We start from the raw sequence: 19032 nt of genomic DNA, 5'->3' as shown, positions 1-19032 counted from the left end.
ATTTCAATTACTTTCATAATAAACTTTATAAAAGCAGACTTGTCTTTTCAAATATTGAGATTGTGAACCCTAAAAAAAAAAAAAAAATCTTTCACCAACAATATTGAGCTTTTCCTTCTTAGTCATGAGGCATTCTCACTCGCTCAAATGCAGATAGTGGGCAATTGATCAAACTTGCAGTTGACATAAAGCCTAGAACAACCGAGAAAACACACGAGGCCATGGTCAGTGATAGCGCCTTCAGACGTTGAACTTTAATAAATTAAAAGGCTGTGGTAACATTTGAGCTCTGCAGGGGAAGTGACATGAAGATGGTTCACATCACTCTTCTACTCTCGACATCAATAAAGCTCAACAAGGACGCAGGATATTCATGTTCACCTTCCTGCTACCATAACATATTGATAGTATGACTTGTGAAAATGCTGATTAACACACACACAATTTCTACCCTTTGGAAACTTTCAGCATTCTGTAATTAAAATTGATGTATTAACATAACATATGAAAACTATAAAAGGCAACCATTGCAAATGTGAGTCCAGGGTAGTGGACGTTCACTCAAGACCAGGGGATAAAGGCAGGGGTGGAGGGCAGTAGTGAGGAGGGAGATGGGCAGGATAGGGCATTTTCTGGAAAGTTTACATATACACTCCTCCCCATGCATTTAAAAGCACTGGATTTGTGTAATCGTTGGAGGGAATTACCACCCTATTTTTTGCAACAGTCAATTCCTTTGAAATCCATGAAGGGAAGTGAACAAGTGCACACTAAGGGCAGAGGGGATGAGAATCGGGACACTGTCTAGGTTTCTCAGCATCTCGACAGTCAACTGGGGGATTTTATTCACAGCCTAGATACAGATTGTCCAGGGTCCGTGTGCTCCTAGTGTCAGTGGGATCCTCTTAGTTGCCCACAATGCTGGGGTCGTGTGCAGAGTCTGGCAGTGTGGAGTCATGGCAGTGGTACAGAAAACAGTTTCCCCAGCAGCTGTAGCAGATGAGAAACAGGGCTGCCAGGAACACTAAGGCACAAATGGTACATGGCTTCCTCTCCAGAAGGAAGCTGAGCAGGTAGAAGCCCATGAACATTGAGTGATTGAACCATAAGGCCGGATTCAGGGGTTTCGGGATGAGGAGGACTGGGAGCAACCACTGAAGGCAGTACATTGTCTGCGAGGGGGAAGCGAAATCACACCAACCTCAAACAGTTGGCCACAGGGCTAGATGGAATGACACACAGTGCGGTTTCCTAACCACGGCAGATGTGACGTGGGAGCAGGTTGTAACCGTTTACCTTCAGGTTAGGCCTAAAGAAAGGAAAGGATACAGTAAATAAAAAGTTGCAGACAAGCATCAGTTATACGTTTCTCTTTGACATGACATAGTTAGCCATATTTCCCTGCAAATGCAAAAATAGCTCAACTTGGTCACGCTCTCATCACCTAGCTACGCTAGTCTGCTCACCCAAAAGGCCCAAGCAGCTAGTGCTACGGATATGTTGGGTTAGATCGAGCACAACAAATATCTTTCATTGCATTAAAGGCAAGTTAACTATGGTGGGGTTGATTTGGTTGACTAGCTGCAGTTAGTAACACTATAATGTTAGCTAGCTAGCTTCAAGAAGAAAACAAGTAGGGACATCAAACATTCAGCCTGCTGCACAGACTATGGATGCTCTAGTCTAGAGCACCTGGTTAAATTGTCGTTAATAGCATTTTCTAACTCTCTCCATGGTTAAAGTAGTAAGAAATTCATGTCATTGTTGTAAAAATATGTGAGGGTGCTAAATTTACAATCATCCTAATTGGAAATTCTTTTGACATTGAATTCTTATATTTTGCAAAATGTCCCTATGGTGGACAGAACGTGTTACTAAATTGCAGATTAACGTTTCCACCACAAACCAATTACAGGAAATACACATACTTTTTACCACAGATTGGTGTTGATACTATAAAAGATTATAGTCATCTGAATTACACAAAATCTATGGATTAAAACAAATCTTTGGTTTTGTACCATTGGTTTGGTCGTGTACACTGGTATTCGCAGGACTTAGAACTCTGTTGTCATGTTTCGAATTCAAATGGAATGAATGGCCACACATCAATACGACGATTTGAGAGTCAAACTATCACTTAAATTACAGACAACCGTTGATATTAGGGCAGGGACGATACCAGTATGTCGATACTCAGTACCATGGCAAGGAAACAAAACACGAAGCGGATTCTTTAGGAAAACAGCCCTAATGCTGGAAACATGTTGTCATCCAGAGTCACCTTTATTCTTTTCCAAGCTATAGCACACGATATTTTACATAAAGAATCTTTAAAACACACTGTTTTCCTTTTCGGCATTGGAAAAAATTACTGCGATACTGGCATTATCACAGCCCTAGTTCAGATCCTATGACGGGTCATGATTCGTTAAATAAAAGTTTAATAAAGCAACTGATTTGTTTCCTTCCCCGTTTCGGCAGCCTCCCAAAATCTCCAATGCCATTCTAGAATTTAGATGACTGTCTTCAACAAATTCTCTTCTAACTAGTGATGTAAAAATTATTCTCCGATTCTGTGTGGCTTTTGATTAGTTTTAGTTTAAGAGCGCATACAACCCAAACGTTTACCCCGTTCTATTGATTTCAATTTGATATTGATGGACAGAAAAAGTGTTGCATTACAATACCATTTGAATCAAAATTCAACACTTAAGAATGTAGCTAGGTGTTTCTACAAGTTGTCCTCTAAGCAGTGATTAGTGCTGAGCGATTAACCCAAAATGTCTGTTATTTTTCGGCTTTTAAAACACATAATTGACTGAAGTCGGTTCAATTATTTGAATTACATTTAGTTCTGGGGTTTTCCTGTGAGCTCGATGTGCAGAACTGTTCGATGTAGTAGGGAATTGTAGTTTCCAACAGGCCAATATTCCACATAGTTCAGCACAGAAAACGTGGTAATTAACTACAATGACCATAATCCACTGTGTGCACCCTTAAACTTCAGAGCGGGCGCCCGATTGACAGGGATAGAAAGCAGTTGCTTCGCGAGCCTGAAAATACATTATCTAAGTGATTGATAGTTTGTATTCAGCAGTCATAAAAATATCCCTTATTTAACTTTGAAGAATACTATAAATTGTGATTTTGTCAGACAGCATAAGCAGCAGCTCTAAATGAGAACTTGGAATGAAACAAAGTCACCAAATATTTTATTAAAGTAAGGTGAATAAATTATGATTAATAAGCGATGAGCAGCAATGGGCAGTCACTACCATCATTGGACTTTTAATTGTTTTATTCTGTGTTACAGCATTCAACGCACATAATGCATAGTACATTTAATGTCAAAACAAATAATTCAAACCAAAATCCATATTTTTCTTATTTTTTATAATCGAACTAAAACCAAACCGACCTCAAAAAGCACTAATCGTTCAGCACTACCAGTCAGGCATTATTCCCTGATTCCTGTGGTTTTGAGCAATGTTAGTTTTAACAGGACGTGCAACCTAATCTCCCCCCTCTTGCGCTATTGAACATAATCGATGAGTGATTAACAAAAAAGTGTTGCCTTTCTCTTTCTACTGCCGTATCAAAATGCTAAATTCCAAAATGTAGCTGACCGTCCTCTAAAGCCGGGTGTACACTACATGATTTTGGTCCTGATTTAGCTGTCACAGACAAGTTTGAGATCGGAGACAAAATCCCCATGTCGTTGCCAACTCGGGGCGCGGCTGTCACCGACGCTCGTTTAATGTGAGCAGGTCAGAGACGCAATTTGAGGGCTACCGATCGCGTCTGAGCAATCCCAGACAGCCCGATATTTTCAAACGTTTGATTTTATTGGCACAAAATCTGCAATGCTCTTGTAGTGTGAGTTGTGCAATGACATGTTATAAGAACGATGATCAGTAAGACAATGAGAGCTTGCCAGAGAAGCCAGAGAGATATTGTTTTACTTCACCCGGAATGTGTAGACTCTCGAGCAGGAGCGATGACTACTAGTATGCGTTTGGACTTGCCTTTAACCAAAGTGTCAAATCTTTACAGCTCTGTTCACAAGCAACGTTACTCAACTCAATTACTCAAATGTTGGCTAGAAAATAACTCCGTATTGAACGCATGAATGTCTGACTGTTTTTGAGAGACAGCGTGGTGGTATAGAGAATCCTCATGACCAAGTAAAGAATTGTTGATAAAAATGGCATAAGGAAGATGGTTTGTTAAAGAAGAATGGTAGAAAGTGTAAGCAGAGTAAGCTTGACGCCAGATTGAAGACAGGCTGAGAAATAGAAGAGAGTGAGGGCGAAGTATCGGAGGAGGTAGGTGTGGTGAAGTTCTCGGAGCCCAAGGCTTGTACCAAGGGTCAGGATAAAGATGAGTCTGACGGTAGGAGTGGAATTTTGGGAAAAAGTGGACCCTTGCCTTTTGGCTGGTCCATTTGTGGTTTCAGCGTGGATTTCAGGTGTTGTGGAATCGGTGAAGGTAACCAGAAGTGGTCTTGTGATAATTGTTTGTGTTTCTTCTGGACAGAGGGTGATGCTCGTCGTTTGGTGCGACGCAGAATGGTGAAACAGAAGAGTCGTTGTCTGTTCTTTTGAGTTTTGATGTTGATTCTTTGCCCGACAAAGTGATGTTAGGAGCTTTTGTGACGATAGCATTATGTTGTTACAAGTGTCAAGCTTATGGGCATGTGGCAGCCATGTGTGGGAGGGAGGTTCCTAGGTGTGAGAAGTGTGCAGAAGGGCATGAGATAAAGGAATGTGTAGCATTGGGGAAAGTAGTGGTAGGTGTTAATTGTAAGGGTGCCCATGGGGTTGGGGATCAGAAATGTCCGATGCGAGAGAGGCAGGTTGAGGTTTCCAGGGTTAGAGTTGTGCAGAAGTTGTCATCTGCTGAGGCAGTGAAGAAAGTAGAGGAAGATAGGTCAAGGGGGAAGGATCCTGAGAGGAGTGGTGTGAGTAGTAGATCTGAACCAGTAGAGGGATAGGCCAACAAGTGATAAACATTTCAGTAAGATTGGATTTTTTACTGATTACAGGGTTAGATGGTAGGGTATTTGTTTATTTTCATGCAAAGTATAAGGAAGTTATACTCCAGTCTAGTAGCTGGCGGTAATGCAACACTTATTGGATGTCAACTGCTGTTAAACCTCATTGAAGAAGTGAAGCATCTTGTGTGTGACACCCTGGTTGTGTTCGGATAACCATACATACATACTTAATGACCATTTACTACATACTATTAGTTAATTTGAATGTACTGTAAACAAACGGTACCCTTTCACTTGAGCATACTAGCCCTACACCTGTGTACCGGAAATTGATTATGTTGTTATGCAACCTCTTGATAGCTTGATAACATAACAAGTCAGACATTTTTGTGTTTGTAAATTCAATCTGGAGTGCCATAGTAAACGGGTGCTGAGCGTTCGTAAATTAATTAGTTATTCTGCACTCTGGTACACTCAGACAAGAGTGCTCTGAAATTGAGTAAATAGCCAGAGCGAATGTATGTCCATTGACAACGCACAACAACTACACCACTTAGCTAAGAATGACGTGAATAATCAAGTCAATAAACGTTGGGTAGTTAGTTAAATAGCATATAATTAATATACTGGCAAGTTGAATGTATTAGTAGCCAACTAACGAGGTAACGTAAACTCACGTAAACTCGTACATCGCCTTGGTCCGTACAATTGCCCTTATTTTAACGCCCCAAAAACGTAATACTTCCAGATCAACTGTAATGTCAATACCATTGTAAAGCACTATTTCTCCCCTTTCCAACAAAATCAATTACATGACCTAAACACTGCCCGTTTCTGCATAATTCAAGCAGGCAATGAGCCCCGTCGGGTCTTTTTAAAAATGGCGGTGGGGAAGCAAAACGAATGCGTGATAGTGAGAAGGACAGATGTCGTGCGTGAAAATTGCTTTTTTCACTTGATCTGTCCAACTTATCACCTTATTGCCTCTAAAAATGTAAATAAAACACTATAAAGAGTTTATATAATGTGTCATTACATACCTATTTGAAGGTTTGTGTCGAATTTGAATCGGGGTTTTAGGGCGGTGCTAAAGTGATCTTAGAAGTAAACAGCGGCTTTGAGAATGATGATCGCATGCAATGATGCCGAAAAAAATTACTAGGTATCCACCCCTTACCCCTGTCACTGTTCATTTCTTGTTTTTAAACAATGAGAGAAGTGCTACACCTGGTGGAGAGAGATTGTAAGACAGAAATAGTTGCTTTATGCGTGCTGTACGTTACGACATGACACGTCAAGATGTAACGGAGGGTCAGTTTTTTCAACTTTTCTCCAATACTATAGAGCCATTACCATGTCGATCAACGCTTGAATAGAAACCTAGTTCACACCCCCGATTTTGAAGTCACCACAGTCGCTACAGTCCCATTAGTTTTCTTTGTAGCCTTGTTTGAATGTTGCGGTTACGCACATTTGTACGGAATGGGGTGAGTTTACGTTAGCTAGCTAACTAACATACCGGTAGTACCTACTGCTGTAATGAATATGTATGCTATGCGGTTCGTAAGGATAGCGTAGCCAACACATTGTCAGCCAACGCCAATGTAGCGTAAATAATTATTAAGTCATTACTTTATTATATTGCTCAACATTTTCTTAACATTTGTCATAATTAGTTAATGCAGTTCATTTGTATCCACTCTCGTCGGACTTCGGCTGCATATATTCCGCCCTTTTCTTCAAATCTGAAACTGTGAAACCACATCGATTTCCTGAAGAATTGCATTATGGGCCCAAAAAGTAAGGAAATGTGTCGAACTGCTTTGCTTTATCTTGGCCAGGTCTCAGTTGCAAATGAGAACTTGTTCTCAACTAGCCTACCTAGTTAAATAAAGCTGGGGGAAAAAATTTGGGGAACTTTTGGCATACTAACTCTATCCATACTATGACCAATAACCATACTACATGCTCAATTTACGTCAAATAGTACGTTTAGTACGAGTATTCGAACACAGCTCCTGTCTTTAGTGTACACCCGTCATGTAAAAATATCCAATTTAGGCTACATATGGTTTTTGAATGGTAGTAGTTTCAACAGTGCATACAACCGGATTTTCCCTCTAAATCGTTAAGTGATTTATTGCCAATTGTCAAAGTTTTTTGTGCGTGTGCAGTTTACAAAGTGCTTGTTTAAAAAAATACATAGTACATTTTAGGTTTCCCGATATATCACGTATTGTTTCTGCATATTGGTTATTGATTTGGACACGTTCAAACTGTTTTGACTTTGGACTATTTATCAAAAGGTCTTGTCAACAGGAAACAGTGACAGAACATTATACTGTAATGTTAAACTTAAGTTTTATGAGTAACGTTATACATTTAACTTCCAACATTAATTGCCAATGGTATCGTAATTCATTGTGTAAAAACTGCTGAATAAATCCAAAAACATGCTGTGAAAGATTTATTTTGATAATATATCACCAAAACGAGTAGTTAGCTAGAGAACGTTAGCTTGTTCGGTTAATAATTAACGTTAGCTGGCTAACGAGCTACTAGCTAGCTTACTTGCATAGCTAGCTAAAACAATCGTGTTGAAATAGTAGTTTGTAACAACTTGTCCAATTGAATTATACATAGCTAATATTTCGCGTTTGAAGCTAAGTATTTGAATAACACATCATACAAAGAATAGAAACAGACCTGTCAATTTCCAGGTTCATTCTTGATAGTTTTTTTTGACGGACTCCATTGCTGCTGCCTAGACGACTGCGTAGCAATCCCAGAGAGGAAGAGGCGGCGCCAGATTGGTCCCCTCCCGTCAAACTCTGTCCACGCGGGAATACAGAGATAAGCAAACCGATACCTATAGCAGACAACTCCCATTGTCAGGACGGACACAAGACCATCTCGTCATTAAACATTATACAGTATCTCTGGCTTTAATTACATTTCAATTACAAAACAAAAATAAATAGATGGTAACAAATTTGCCTTAGTGTAAATTATGTTCAAATTATTTTATTCACAATAAATATTATGAGGTCAATAATTCTATAGTTCCAAATTTTAAATAACGTCAAATATTTTTCAGGCTTTATTCTATTGTTCCTTATCCAATATTGCTGTCAGAGAAGCGGTAGCTTGAGCCCTCCAGATATGTTACAAAGGAAGGAGACGCGAATTCTCCTTCTTCGGTGGGGTTTATCGTCAGTTGGCATCCAACGTTATGGTGCATTACCGCCACCTATTGTATTGGAGTGTGGGCCAGAGACAGGGAGAAACTAAATCCTACCTGCCAGCCCTGTTGCTCTTAAAAAATATAAAACATTTGAGGCTATATCTAATGACGTTCTACTCAATATAGTCTTTAAATAAATTTCCTGTATCCCCTTTTCCCTCATACTAGATCTCATCATCTCTCTTTCCCTCCAATAATGTCCACACATTATCAATACATGCTCCACAGTCTCTGTTTCCTGGCAATACATTTTCCTGTTGGATGCTTTCCTATCACATGTAAGATCTTATTCAGCTGGCTCTGTCCCACCCTTAATCTTGGAAATACAGCCTCCTCTCTTCTGTCCTTTCCTGCCGTTATCCCCTCCCTAACTTTCCTCTGTACTTGAAATAAATGCCTGCCCTTAATATCTCTATTCCACTACTCCTGCCATTTCTCCAACATCACTGTCCATGTCATGCTTTTTGCATCTGCCTTGCTCATTGAAACTACCACATCAACATCCCCACTACTTAGTGCTTGTTTAGCCAGTACATCAACTGCCTCATTCCCCTCCACCCCCACATGAGCTCAGATCCATGTAAATATTATCTGTATACCCATTTGTTTACACCTGCCATGGGTTTGTAGCACCTCATAAAGCAGGTCTTGTCTGCTACGTGATATAAAGGACTGGATAAGCCTTAGCACTGCACATGAATCAGAACAAATAACTACTCTTTCTGGCTTAACTTCCTCCACCCACTGCAAGGCCAACAGTATGGCCATCATCTTCGCCATATATACAGCCAGATGATCTGTAATACGTTTCCTGACTCTCACCCCACATTCCTGCACTACAAATGCTGACCCAGTACGTCCTGTCCTTGGATCTTTTGAACCATCTGTGTAAATGGCCACAAAATCCTGATACACAGTATTCAGATGTCTCTTAAACAAATCAGATGGATCAACACCCTGCCTATCTTTCCCTAGTCTCTCCAATCAGATGGATCAACACCCTCCCTGTCTTTCTGTAGTCTCTCCAGATGGATCAACACCCTCCCTATCTTCCTGTAGTCTCTCCAATCAGATGGATCAACACCCTCCCTGTCTTTCTGTAGTCTCTCCAGATGGATCAACACCCTGCCTATCTTCCTGTAGTCTCTCCAATCAGATGGATCAACACCCTCCCTATCTTTCTGTAGTCTCTCCAATCAGATGGATCAACACCCTCCCTATCTTTCTGTAGTCTCTCCAATCAGATGGATCAACACCCTCCCTATCTTTCTGTAGTCTCTCCAATCAGATGGATCAACACCCTCCCTATCTTTCTGTAGTCTCTCCAATCAGATGGATCAACACCCTCCCTATCTTCCTGTAGTCTCTCCAATCAGATGGATCAACACCCTCCCTATCTTTCTGTAGTCTCTCCAATCAGATGGATCAACACCCTCCCTGTCTTCCTGTAGTCTCTCCAATACATCTAGATCTACTACTGGAGGTGGGAGTAGCCATGATGGATTCACATGGATAGCTTCCGTTGGACTAACCTCCCTTCCATACAGTCCCATCTCCTTCGCCTGGCTATTACCCGCCCATCCAAAGCTTGTGTTCTGTCTTCACTCATGTTCCCAGCATGCCTGTAAAATCCCTTTCGCAGGATGAGACACCCCATGTCCCTGTAGGCTGACCCAATAATTCCTTGCCAGCTGCTGTCTCCTGATCTGCAATGGCATTTCCCCCATCTCCACCTGTAGTGCAGCTACTGGGGAAGTCCGAAACGCCCCACTATTGAGTCCTTGTCCCTGTATGACATCTAGCCTTTCCAATGACGGACGGGTTGCCGAACCATATGCTATACTTCCATAGTCTATTACAGATCGAATCAATGCAACATATATGGTCTTCAATGAGGCACACCCAGTCCTTCCCTGTCAGACAGCGCATCACATTTAGGCCTACCTGGTTTGTTGTTGGTTTGTTTCAGGGTAGGGGGAAAAATGATGATTTTGATGATGTATCCTATACATTGCTCTAAGTCCAAGACTATCACATTATTACAACAGGCCAAATATTTTATTTTAGGCTTATCTTGCTATGATGCAGTTGTTGCTGCTTGTTGCTGTAAGGCATGTAGCTGAGGCACTACATGGTCATGACTCATGTAAGTAAGCCTTGTCCGAGCTATAATGCAGGAGCCTATCTCCTGTTTCTGTAGCATGAGGCAGCTGATGTAAAATTACACCCCCTGTGCTGGACTAGTCCGTTGTAGGGCCTTAATACTGAATGCCAAGCAAAGAGCATTTTATAGCCTTCGGTATGACTCAACAGGGATCAAACCTCAAATCTTCCAATCTCAGGGCCGACACTGTAACCACAAGGCCACTGAGTTGGTCTCATTACTTGACTTCAACTGGGGTTTTGAGAATGAACAGTGGTTTCATTAGGTAGCGGAGCTGTTGGTGAATAAGACAGACACATGCATGCTGAGAGAGACTGTTTACTGTACTGTATGGTCAGGTTTTCAACATATTGTGCATCATACCATTAAAGCTGGAATCCGTAGCGGTGAAACTCCCACGTCTGTTTGCAATATTTCAACAACAATGTAGTTACTTCAAACAACGAACACCATTTTTTCCCCCTCTGACATCATTGCACATCATTGCCGCAGGATTCTCCTCTACCCAGTTTCAAAAACAAAACAATAAGAAATGCGCCAGGGGGCGACCAGTTTCACCTTATGCAGATCTCAGCTTTAAAGGGTGACTGCGCTTCCTGATTTGACCTCGTTTTAGATTTAGTTGATTAAGAAATTCTAGCGGCCATGACTGAATTCAAACGTGAGTTGGTTTCGGGGTGTGGTTTGATTTGGCTGTCTCATGTGTGTGTTCGCAGGTGGGAAGAGTTAGCCAAATTATTTAGCCAATTAGCTTCAGCCAGCTGGTGTGCGACCGTGGCAAAATTGATTTGACTTTGGATAGCCTATATCCGGGACTAGGTATGAGGTTAAGTCATTGACGCATGTGGGCAGGACTGAAACAAACCCAACCTTCATTTATGCAGTCATGACCACAAGTCTGACAAAACTCCGTTTTGGACGAGACTGACTTTATGACCAAAGTTGTCCTATAAACACTTTGTAGTCCATTTTCACAGTAGAATATATGTTTCTGGCTCATATCGATGCCACATAAGCTGTTTTCGAGCCAAATAGGCACCCCATGTATGGAACAATCTACAACTAACTAGTGTACTGGTGCATCTCAGGCAGTTCAAATTGTGGATTGAGGACCTCTTTGCTGAGGAATATGATTGTTTCTCTTGAGTATGTTTTGTAATCTTGTATATTTGTATTATGCTGTAGTGGTAAATTGTGTATATGCAGGGCTCCCTTGTAAACTAGATATTGGTCTCAATGCTGCTAAAATAAAGGTGAAATAAATGTTTAAATATAACTTGCCTCATGGTCACCATATCACCTCCATTATACCCACCTTTGACCTCCTCCACAGATCCAACTGGGGCACGACACGAATGTGACAGCCAGGGTGAAAACCCAGGTCTCCTGTGTGCTAGAAGACAGCACTAGCCTGCTAAGCCAAAGCAACTCTTTAGGGTTAGGTTACTCACATGCGAATGTGGTCACCAAACTGGCTCCATTACACTTGCATCCTGAAGACAGTTGGCAGATTCTTGTATTGGATGCACACACTTAGAATTACAGATTTGTGGAGGAACTAAATTAGTGTTGTGTCTTTGGCATCATTAAAATGAAGACTGTTATTTTATCAAATCGATTCTCTATAATTATAAATGTGTGATTATTCTAATCATGTAAATGTAATTAACTAGGAAGACCAAGGAAAATATTCAGATCGCAAAGTTATAATTTTCCTAATACAACTTTTCAGATATTTTAATATCTGATCAATTAGTCTTCTAATTAATGAATTATTCTTTACCTCACGTTAGTCTCATTCCAAACGTCGTAAATTGTTGGTTATCTGCACGAACCCAGCATTTACTATGAATCATCCATACATCAATTGTCTCAATCATTTATTTACTAACTAACTAAATAATCACAGAAATGCATAAACAAACAGCAATATATATGGTTACAAGGAAATTATATTGGGATAAAGCGATATTATGGCTTGGTGGACAAAAGGGAAGTGGGTGTAGACTGAGAAAGGCTGGAATTACGCAAATAAGTCACTACACACTTGATAATTATATTCTTTGAAATGCTAATCCTTTGCACATGAACGCTCACTCATTCGGGAATAATTGCAATCAATCAATATATTTACGCTCAGTGTGTCGTTGTGATCTCTGTTGAAATCGTCAGTCTTTCCGTTGGAAAGTTCGTCCGCCCTCTCTCTCTCTTCCGTGGTTAGAATGAATACTTCAGAGTCCCATTCAGAAATATTCTTATAGAATAGATGTGTCGGCGGTTGTCGGTCCTCGCATTCACGGGTACATAATTACTAGCTGCAGACTAGTAATTAGTATCGAAGAGTAGCTCTTATTCTGTCGGATCGATAGTCTCAGAGTTTAACCACGTGGTATGGTTCAAAGATTCAGCAACCATTACAACCTTAGCTCCCTCGATGGTCAAGGTACGCATGGTCTCTACTCAAAACTTAGCTCCCTCTGTGATTGAGGTACTGATCTACTGGGAAATTCCCAAGGTGGGGGCTATATCCAGAACAGTAGGAAAGGGCTGTCCCATGACGCCAGATCAATGTCTGTACTCATGGGGCGGGCCTATGACTTAGTTAAACTCCAAAGGGAATTGGAGTTTCCTTCAATAAACAGTTTAAAATCACATTACATAATTTCACAAATAGTTTCATCTTTACTCATTCATTTTATACAACAATTAGACGCAAACCTCACAACTGAGACTCTTGTATGAACAGAGTTATGGTAATGTGGCTGTATTGTCTCTCATGAGTTTCACAAACATTAAACGAAATGGACCGGTCATAGCTGGATTCTCCCCCGACTGTATACACATTCTCCAAAACATGGACATTGTTCAGTTCTCAAGTTCTGTCATGTGGAAGACGTTCCTTTGTTCTCCTGTTAAACCATCTCTCTCTATACTGCCTGGCCATGAGGAGAGAGTCTCCTCTAGGAATTTATGACCTGAGATAACAGAGCCTGGGTGTAGGGGGAAGAGAGAGGTGGTGAGAGAGAGAGGGGGGGGGGGGGGGGATGGTGCTCGCTGTACTCAAAGAGGGCCAAGTCATGACATTAGGAATTCATGATGATATAGAGATACTGTAATTTGTAAACATGCAAACTGAATTGAGCCTGACTATAGTCTATGCCTTTAGCTACAGTAACACATTAGCATTAATTCCCTGGTAGTTTATTTCATTTTATAAGCCATAATCCTTTAGACTTTCCTATATCAATGATAACAATAGTAGAACATTTTATTCGCATAATGTTATTGGAAAGAGCTGGACCTAAGTATATGAGATGGGATGGAAGTATAGATAATGCATAGCCTTGGCTTGATTCCCCAGTTTCCATGGCAATCCTACCACTTCTCAATCTCTGAATCCTAGTGCATCCACCCATGTAATAGGCTAATATCAAAGTCGAGACATCTGAAGATACGCTGCTTAGAATATTTAGCCTGTGAATTGATTTCACTCTGAGAAGGGTGTTTTCTGCATACAAGGACTTGAAAAACGGGTTTTGCCATTTAGCCAAGCAGTACAAGCGATTAGGACCTCATAATCTCAATGAATTGGCTTGACAAAATTATATCAGATGTTATAAAACCTTTTCCCAAAGCATTTTTCCATGATAGGGTTCGAAAGAACAACTCCATCTCAGATGAAAAGGGTTCCATGTAAACCGTAGGGTTCCTGTAGAAGGTAAAGTGGAACCCCGTGGAACCCTTTTCATCTGAGATTAGTTCTTTGGAACCTCTATGGGAAAAAATGGCGTTTAAAATGTTTATTTGTGGGTGGAAGGGTTCTATCTATCTCCGACAAGGACAAGGCCGAATAGCAATTTTTTTCTAAGAGTGATGGATATGGGTAAGTGGTTTAAATATCAAGAAGTCGATGATAGGCCTATGTTTAGGCATTGATGTGCTTCTACACCTGCATTGCTTGCTGTTTGGGGTTTAAGGCTGGGTTTCTGTACAACACTTCGAGATATTAGCTGATGTACGAAGGGCTATATAAAATAAATTTGATTTGATGTCAGAGATGTCATTGACTTAGGACACTTCATTCAATATGCAAATTGAGTCCTAGTATACAATTTAAAAATGGTATTTGGAGAAAAGCAAAAACATTATCAAAAAGCCATTATCACATTGGCTGCTGTAAATTCTTTCACCTCAGTCTATCTACAAACACATTGCCTATTAGCTATATAATTGTAACAGTATACCCCTGAAAGGGAGGAAATGTGAGAAATGATTCACACTGACACGTAGCATCAGAGACTGTTGAGTCAGTTGTAATGATGAATTGCATAGAATCATCAACTCTACATAAAGATCTCTTTTCTCAAATTACATAGCATTCACATTTGCATTCCTAGGCATTACTATTCAGGCTCCGCACAAACAGACATCAATGGAGCACACAGATGATCGTATTATTAGATTAATTATTAGAATATTACTTACGATTCTATATTAACATCAGTGATGTAGTGGTAAAAAAGGTGGGTAATGGGTAAACTATAAGGATGTGCATCTTTCACTTTCAAGGTGATTCGATACATATCTAGATGCATGCTCCGATACGATAAAGCACAGGTGTCAAACTCATTCCACGGAGGGCCGAGTGTCTGCGGGTTTTCGCTCCTCCCTTGTACTTGATTGATGAATTAACATCACTAATTAGTTAGGAACTCCCCACACCTGGTTGTCTAGGGCTTTATTGAAAGGAAAAACAAAAAACCTGCAGACACTAGGCCCTCCGTGGAATGAGTTTGACACCCCTGCGATAAAGGAACGGTGTGATTCGGTTTGATTAATCAAGCAATCAAATGTATTTATAAAGCCCTTTTGATATCAGTAGATGTCACAAAGTGCTTATACAGAAACCCAGCCTAAAACCCCAAACAGCAAGCAATGCAGATGTAGAAGCACGGTGGCAAGGAACAACTCCCTAGAACTTAGGAAGAAACCTAGAGAGGAACCAGGCTCCGAGGGGTAGCCAGTCCTCTTCTGGCTGTGTACATGGCCATTAAGAATACATGGCCATTAAGGCCAGATTGTTAATCAAGATGTTCAAACGTTCATACATGACAAACAGGGTCAAATAAAAATCACAGTGGTTGTAGAGGGTGCAAAAGGTCAGCACCTCAGGAGTAAATGTCAGTTAGCTTTTCATAGCTGAGCATTCAGAGGTTGAGACAGCAGGAATGGTATAGAAAGAGAGAGAGAGATAGGGAGATTAGAAAACAGCAGGTCCGGGACAAGGTAGCACGTCCGGTGAACGGGTCAGGGTTCCAGAGAGAGGCAGAACAGTTGAAACTGGAGCAACAGCACAACCAGGTGGACTGGGGAGAGCCAGGAGTCATCATCCCAGGTAGTTCTGAGGCATGGTCCTAGGGCTCAGGTCCTCCGGGAGGGAGAGAAAGAGAGAATTAGAGGGAGCATACGTGTGTGTGTGAACACTCAGAGTGTGGTGTCAGCAAAACAACCTCTCATTCAACGTCAACAAAACAAAAGAGATGATCGTGGACTTCAGCAAACAGCAAAGGGAGCACCCCCCTATCCACATCGACGGGACAGCAGTGGAGAAGGTGGAAAGTTTTAAGTTCCTCGGTGTACACATCACGGACAAACTGAAATGGTCCACCCACACAGACAGTGTGGTTATGAAGGCATAACAGCGCCTCTTCAACCTCAGGAGGCTGAAGAAATGTGGCTTGTCACCTAAAACCCTCACAAGCCTTTACAGATGCACAATTGAGAGCACCCTGTCGGGCTGTATCACCGACTGGTACGGCAACTGCATCGCCCACAACCGCAAGGCTCTCCAGAGGGTAGTGTGGTCTGCACAGCGCTTCACCGTGGGCAAACTACCTGCCCTCCAGGACACATACAGCACCCGATGTCACAGGAAGGCCAAAAAGATCATCAAGGACAACAACCACCCGAGCCACTACCTGTTCACCCCGCTCCCATCCAGAAGGCGAGGTCATTACAGGTGCATCAAAGCTGGGACCGAGAGACTGAAAAACAGCTTCTATCTCAAGGCCATCAGACTGTTAAACAGCCATCACTAACACAGAGAGGCTGCTGCCTACATACAGACTTGAAATCATTTGCCACTTAAATAAATGGATCACTAGTCACTTTAATAATGCCACTTTAATTTTTTTTTACATATTTTACATTACTCATCTCATGTACAGTATATGCTGTATTTTAAACCATCTATTGCATCTTACCTATGTCGCTCTGTCATTGCTCATCCATATATTTATATGTGTATATTCTTATTCCATTCCTTTACTTAGCCTTGTGTGTATTAGGTAGTTGTTATGGAATTGTTAGATTACATGTTAGATATTGCTGCACTGGTGGAACTAGAAGCACAAGCATTTTGCTACACTCGCAATAACATCTGCTAACCATGTGTATGTGACCAATAAGATTTGATTTGAATTGGACACCAGATAAGACAGGATAATTACACCAGATATAACAGACTGACCCTAGCCCCCCGACACATAGACTATTGCAGCATAGATACGGGAGGCTGAGACGGGGGTCGGGGGACACCGTGGCCATGTCCGACAATACCCCTGGACAGGGCCAACCAGGCAGGATATAACCCCACCCGCTTTGCCACAGCAGAGTCCCCACACCACTAGATGGGTATTAACAGACCACAAACGTACTACCCCGAGACAAGGCTGAGTATAGCCCACGAAATTGTCCTCCACCGCATGAGCCTGTGGGGGTGCACCACCGGACAGGAAGGTCACGTCAGTGACTCAACCCACTCAAGTCAAATATAGCACAAAAAAAGCCTGGCACGATGTGACACACCCCTCCTAGGGACGGCATGGAAGAGCACTAGTAAGCCAGTGACTCAGCCCCCGTAATAGGGTCAGAGGCAGAGAATATCAGTGGAGAGAGGGAAGCCAACCAGGCAGAGATGGCAAGGGCTGTTCATCATGCTAGTGCCTTGCCGTTCACCTTCACACCCCTGGGCCAGTCTACACTCAATCATAGGACCTACTGAAGAGATGAGTCTTCACTAAAGACTTCAAGGTCGAGACCGAGTCTGCATCTCTCACATCGATAAGCAGACCATTCCATAAAAATTGAGCTCTATAGGAGAAAGCTATGCCTCCAGCTGTTAGCTTAGAAATTCTAGGGACAATAAGGAGGCCTGCATCTTGTGACCGTAGCGTACGTGTAGGCATGTACAGCAGGACCAAATCAGAGAGATTGGTAGGAGCAAGTCCATTTAATGTTTTGTAGGTTAGCAGTAAAACCTTAAAATCAGCTCTAGCCTTAAAAGCACTGTGTGTGTGAGTGAGTATCACTAATCTTGCCAACAGACAAAGAACTATGAATGGATCAGTGGTTCACCAATCAGGGCCTTGTGTGGTAACAGTAAAAATGCATTATGTATTTTTAGGGGCACTAAATGTTCTTGCAACATGTTGTTCTTGCAACATTCCCATGAAATATGTCAAGAACATTAATATCTTATGTTCTGAGAACATGGCAACCATGTTCTGTGTATGTGTGGTTGGACGTAGATTGAATATTCTCTAAACCCCTGAATACTGGACACATGAATGTTCTTGCAACGATCCCATGAAACGTGTCGAGAACATTAATATCTTAAATTCTGAGACCACGGTAACCACGTTCTGGGTAAGTTCTATTTGACATGTCTATTTGGGAATGTCCTCTAAAGTTGTGGGAACATTTGTTGTTAGCTGGGAACTTTTCAATTGAGCCTTGTATCATGTGCCATATTACTTTGCTATATTTTTTATTGGTTTGAAGGGGATCCCCATTGTATAGAATGAGCAATCTTAGGTATTACAATTTGGTACCAGGTCCTTTCTAAATGTGACCGACGACTCGATTCGGTCTTATGTATCAACATTTAAAAGTGTATTTTTTACATTTGAGAAAATGGCCCTTGAATGTTTTGGTACACCTACTGTAGAGCACATCTTTGTATACACCCATTCAGCATCATTCACACCCTCTTAAGCCTTAGCCCCACCCACCTCTTTAAGGATTCACATGTGAGGCCATGTACTAAACAACCAAAAGTTTCAAGACTAAAAGCTCATTTAATCTGTAGTGCCAGAATGTGCTCTGCGAGTTCGTAAACTCTGAGCTTTGTCAGATTGTCTGTTTGTAAATTCAGAGTTTTTCGCTCCCTGAGTATTTAGCGCGCACATTGGACACTCTGGCCGAGGAGTAGGGTTGATCCGAGTGGTTTGACCCAACAACAGCAGTCAAACACCCAAGCTATCTGGCTAATGTTGGCTAGCTTACTAGCTACTTCCAGACACAAATGAGAAAACAGCTCACTCTGACCATTTTACTCTCCCTAGCAGAGCTGGTTAGGCTGTTTTTTTGTTATCCAGAGCGTTGATGACTGCAACTGTGCTGTAGGCAAAAAATGTATTACGCTTTTTTGCCAAGGTTAACTGACACGCGTTCGTAAATTCGTCAGTTATTCTGCGCTCTGTCACACTCAGACAGAGTGCTCTGAAATTTCAGTAGATAGACGTAGCTGGTAAATTCGCTCTGGCTATCGGCAGTTGTCGCTGT

The 19032-nt window shown here is 41.5% G+C and overlaps 1 protein-coding gene across 1 annotated transcript; it reads right to left on the bottom strand.

The window, feature by feature from the left end:
- Window positions 1–224: 224 nt before the first annotated feature.
- On the bottom strand, window positions 225–8137 carry LOC129814812 (bladder cancer-associated protein). The gene is made up of 2 exons (XM_055867851.1): window positions 7706–8137; window positions 225–1309 (listed from the first exon to the last, which is right to left on the bottom strand). The coding sequence occupies exon 2, from the start codon at window positions 1167–1169 to the stop codon at window positions 906–908; it is 264 nt and encodes an 87-aa protein (XP_055723826.1). The 5' UTR covers window positions 1170–1309; window positions 7706–8137; the 3' UTR covers window positions 225–905.
- Between the last annotated feature and the right edge of the window lie 10895 nt (window positions 8138–19032).

The sequence above is a fragment of the Salvelinus fontinalis genome, chromosome 18 (genome assembly GCF_029448725.1).
Source record: "Salvelinus fontinalis isolate EN_2023a chromosome 18, ASM2944872v1, whole genome shotgun sequence".
NCBI classification, from domain to species: Eukaryota; Metazoa; Chordata; class Actinopteri; order Salmoniformes; family Salmonidae; genus Salvelinus; species Salvelinus fontinalis.
The sequence above is the reverse complement of the archived record's forward strand: the minus strand, read 5'-3'. Positions and strand labels throughout refer to the sequence as shown.

Bases quoted from the DNA above. Each gene is read 5' to 3' on its own strand.
- LOC129814812 (XM_055867851.1), bottom strand. From the start codon at position 1,169: ATGTACTGCCTTCAGTGGTTGCTCCCAGTCCTCCTCATCCCGAAACCC.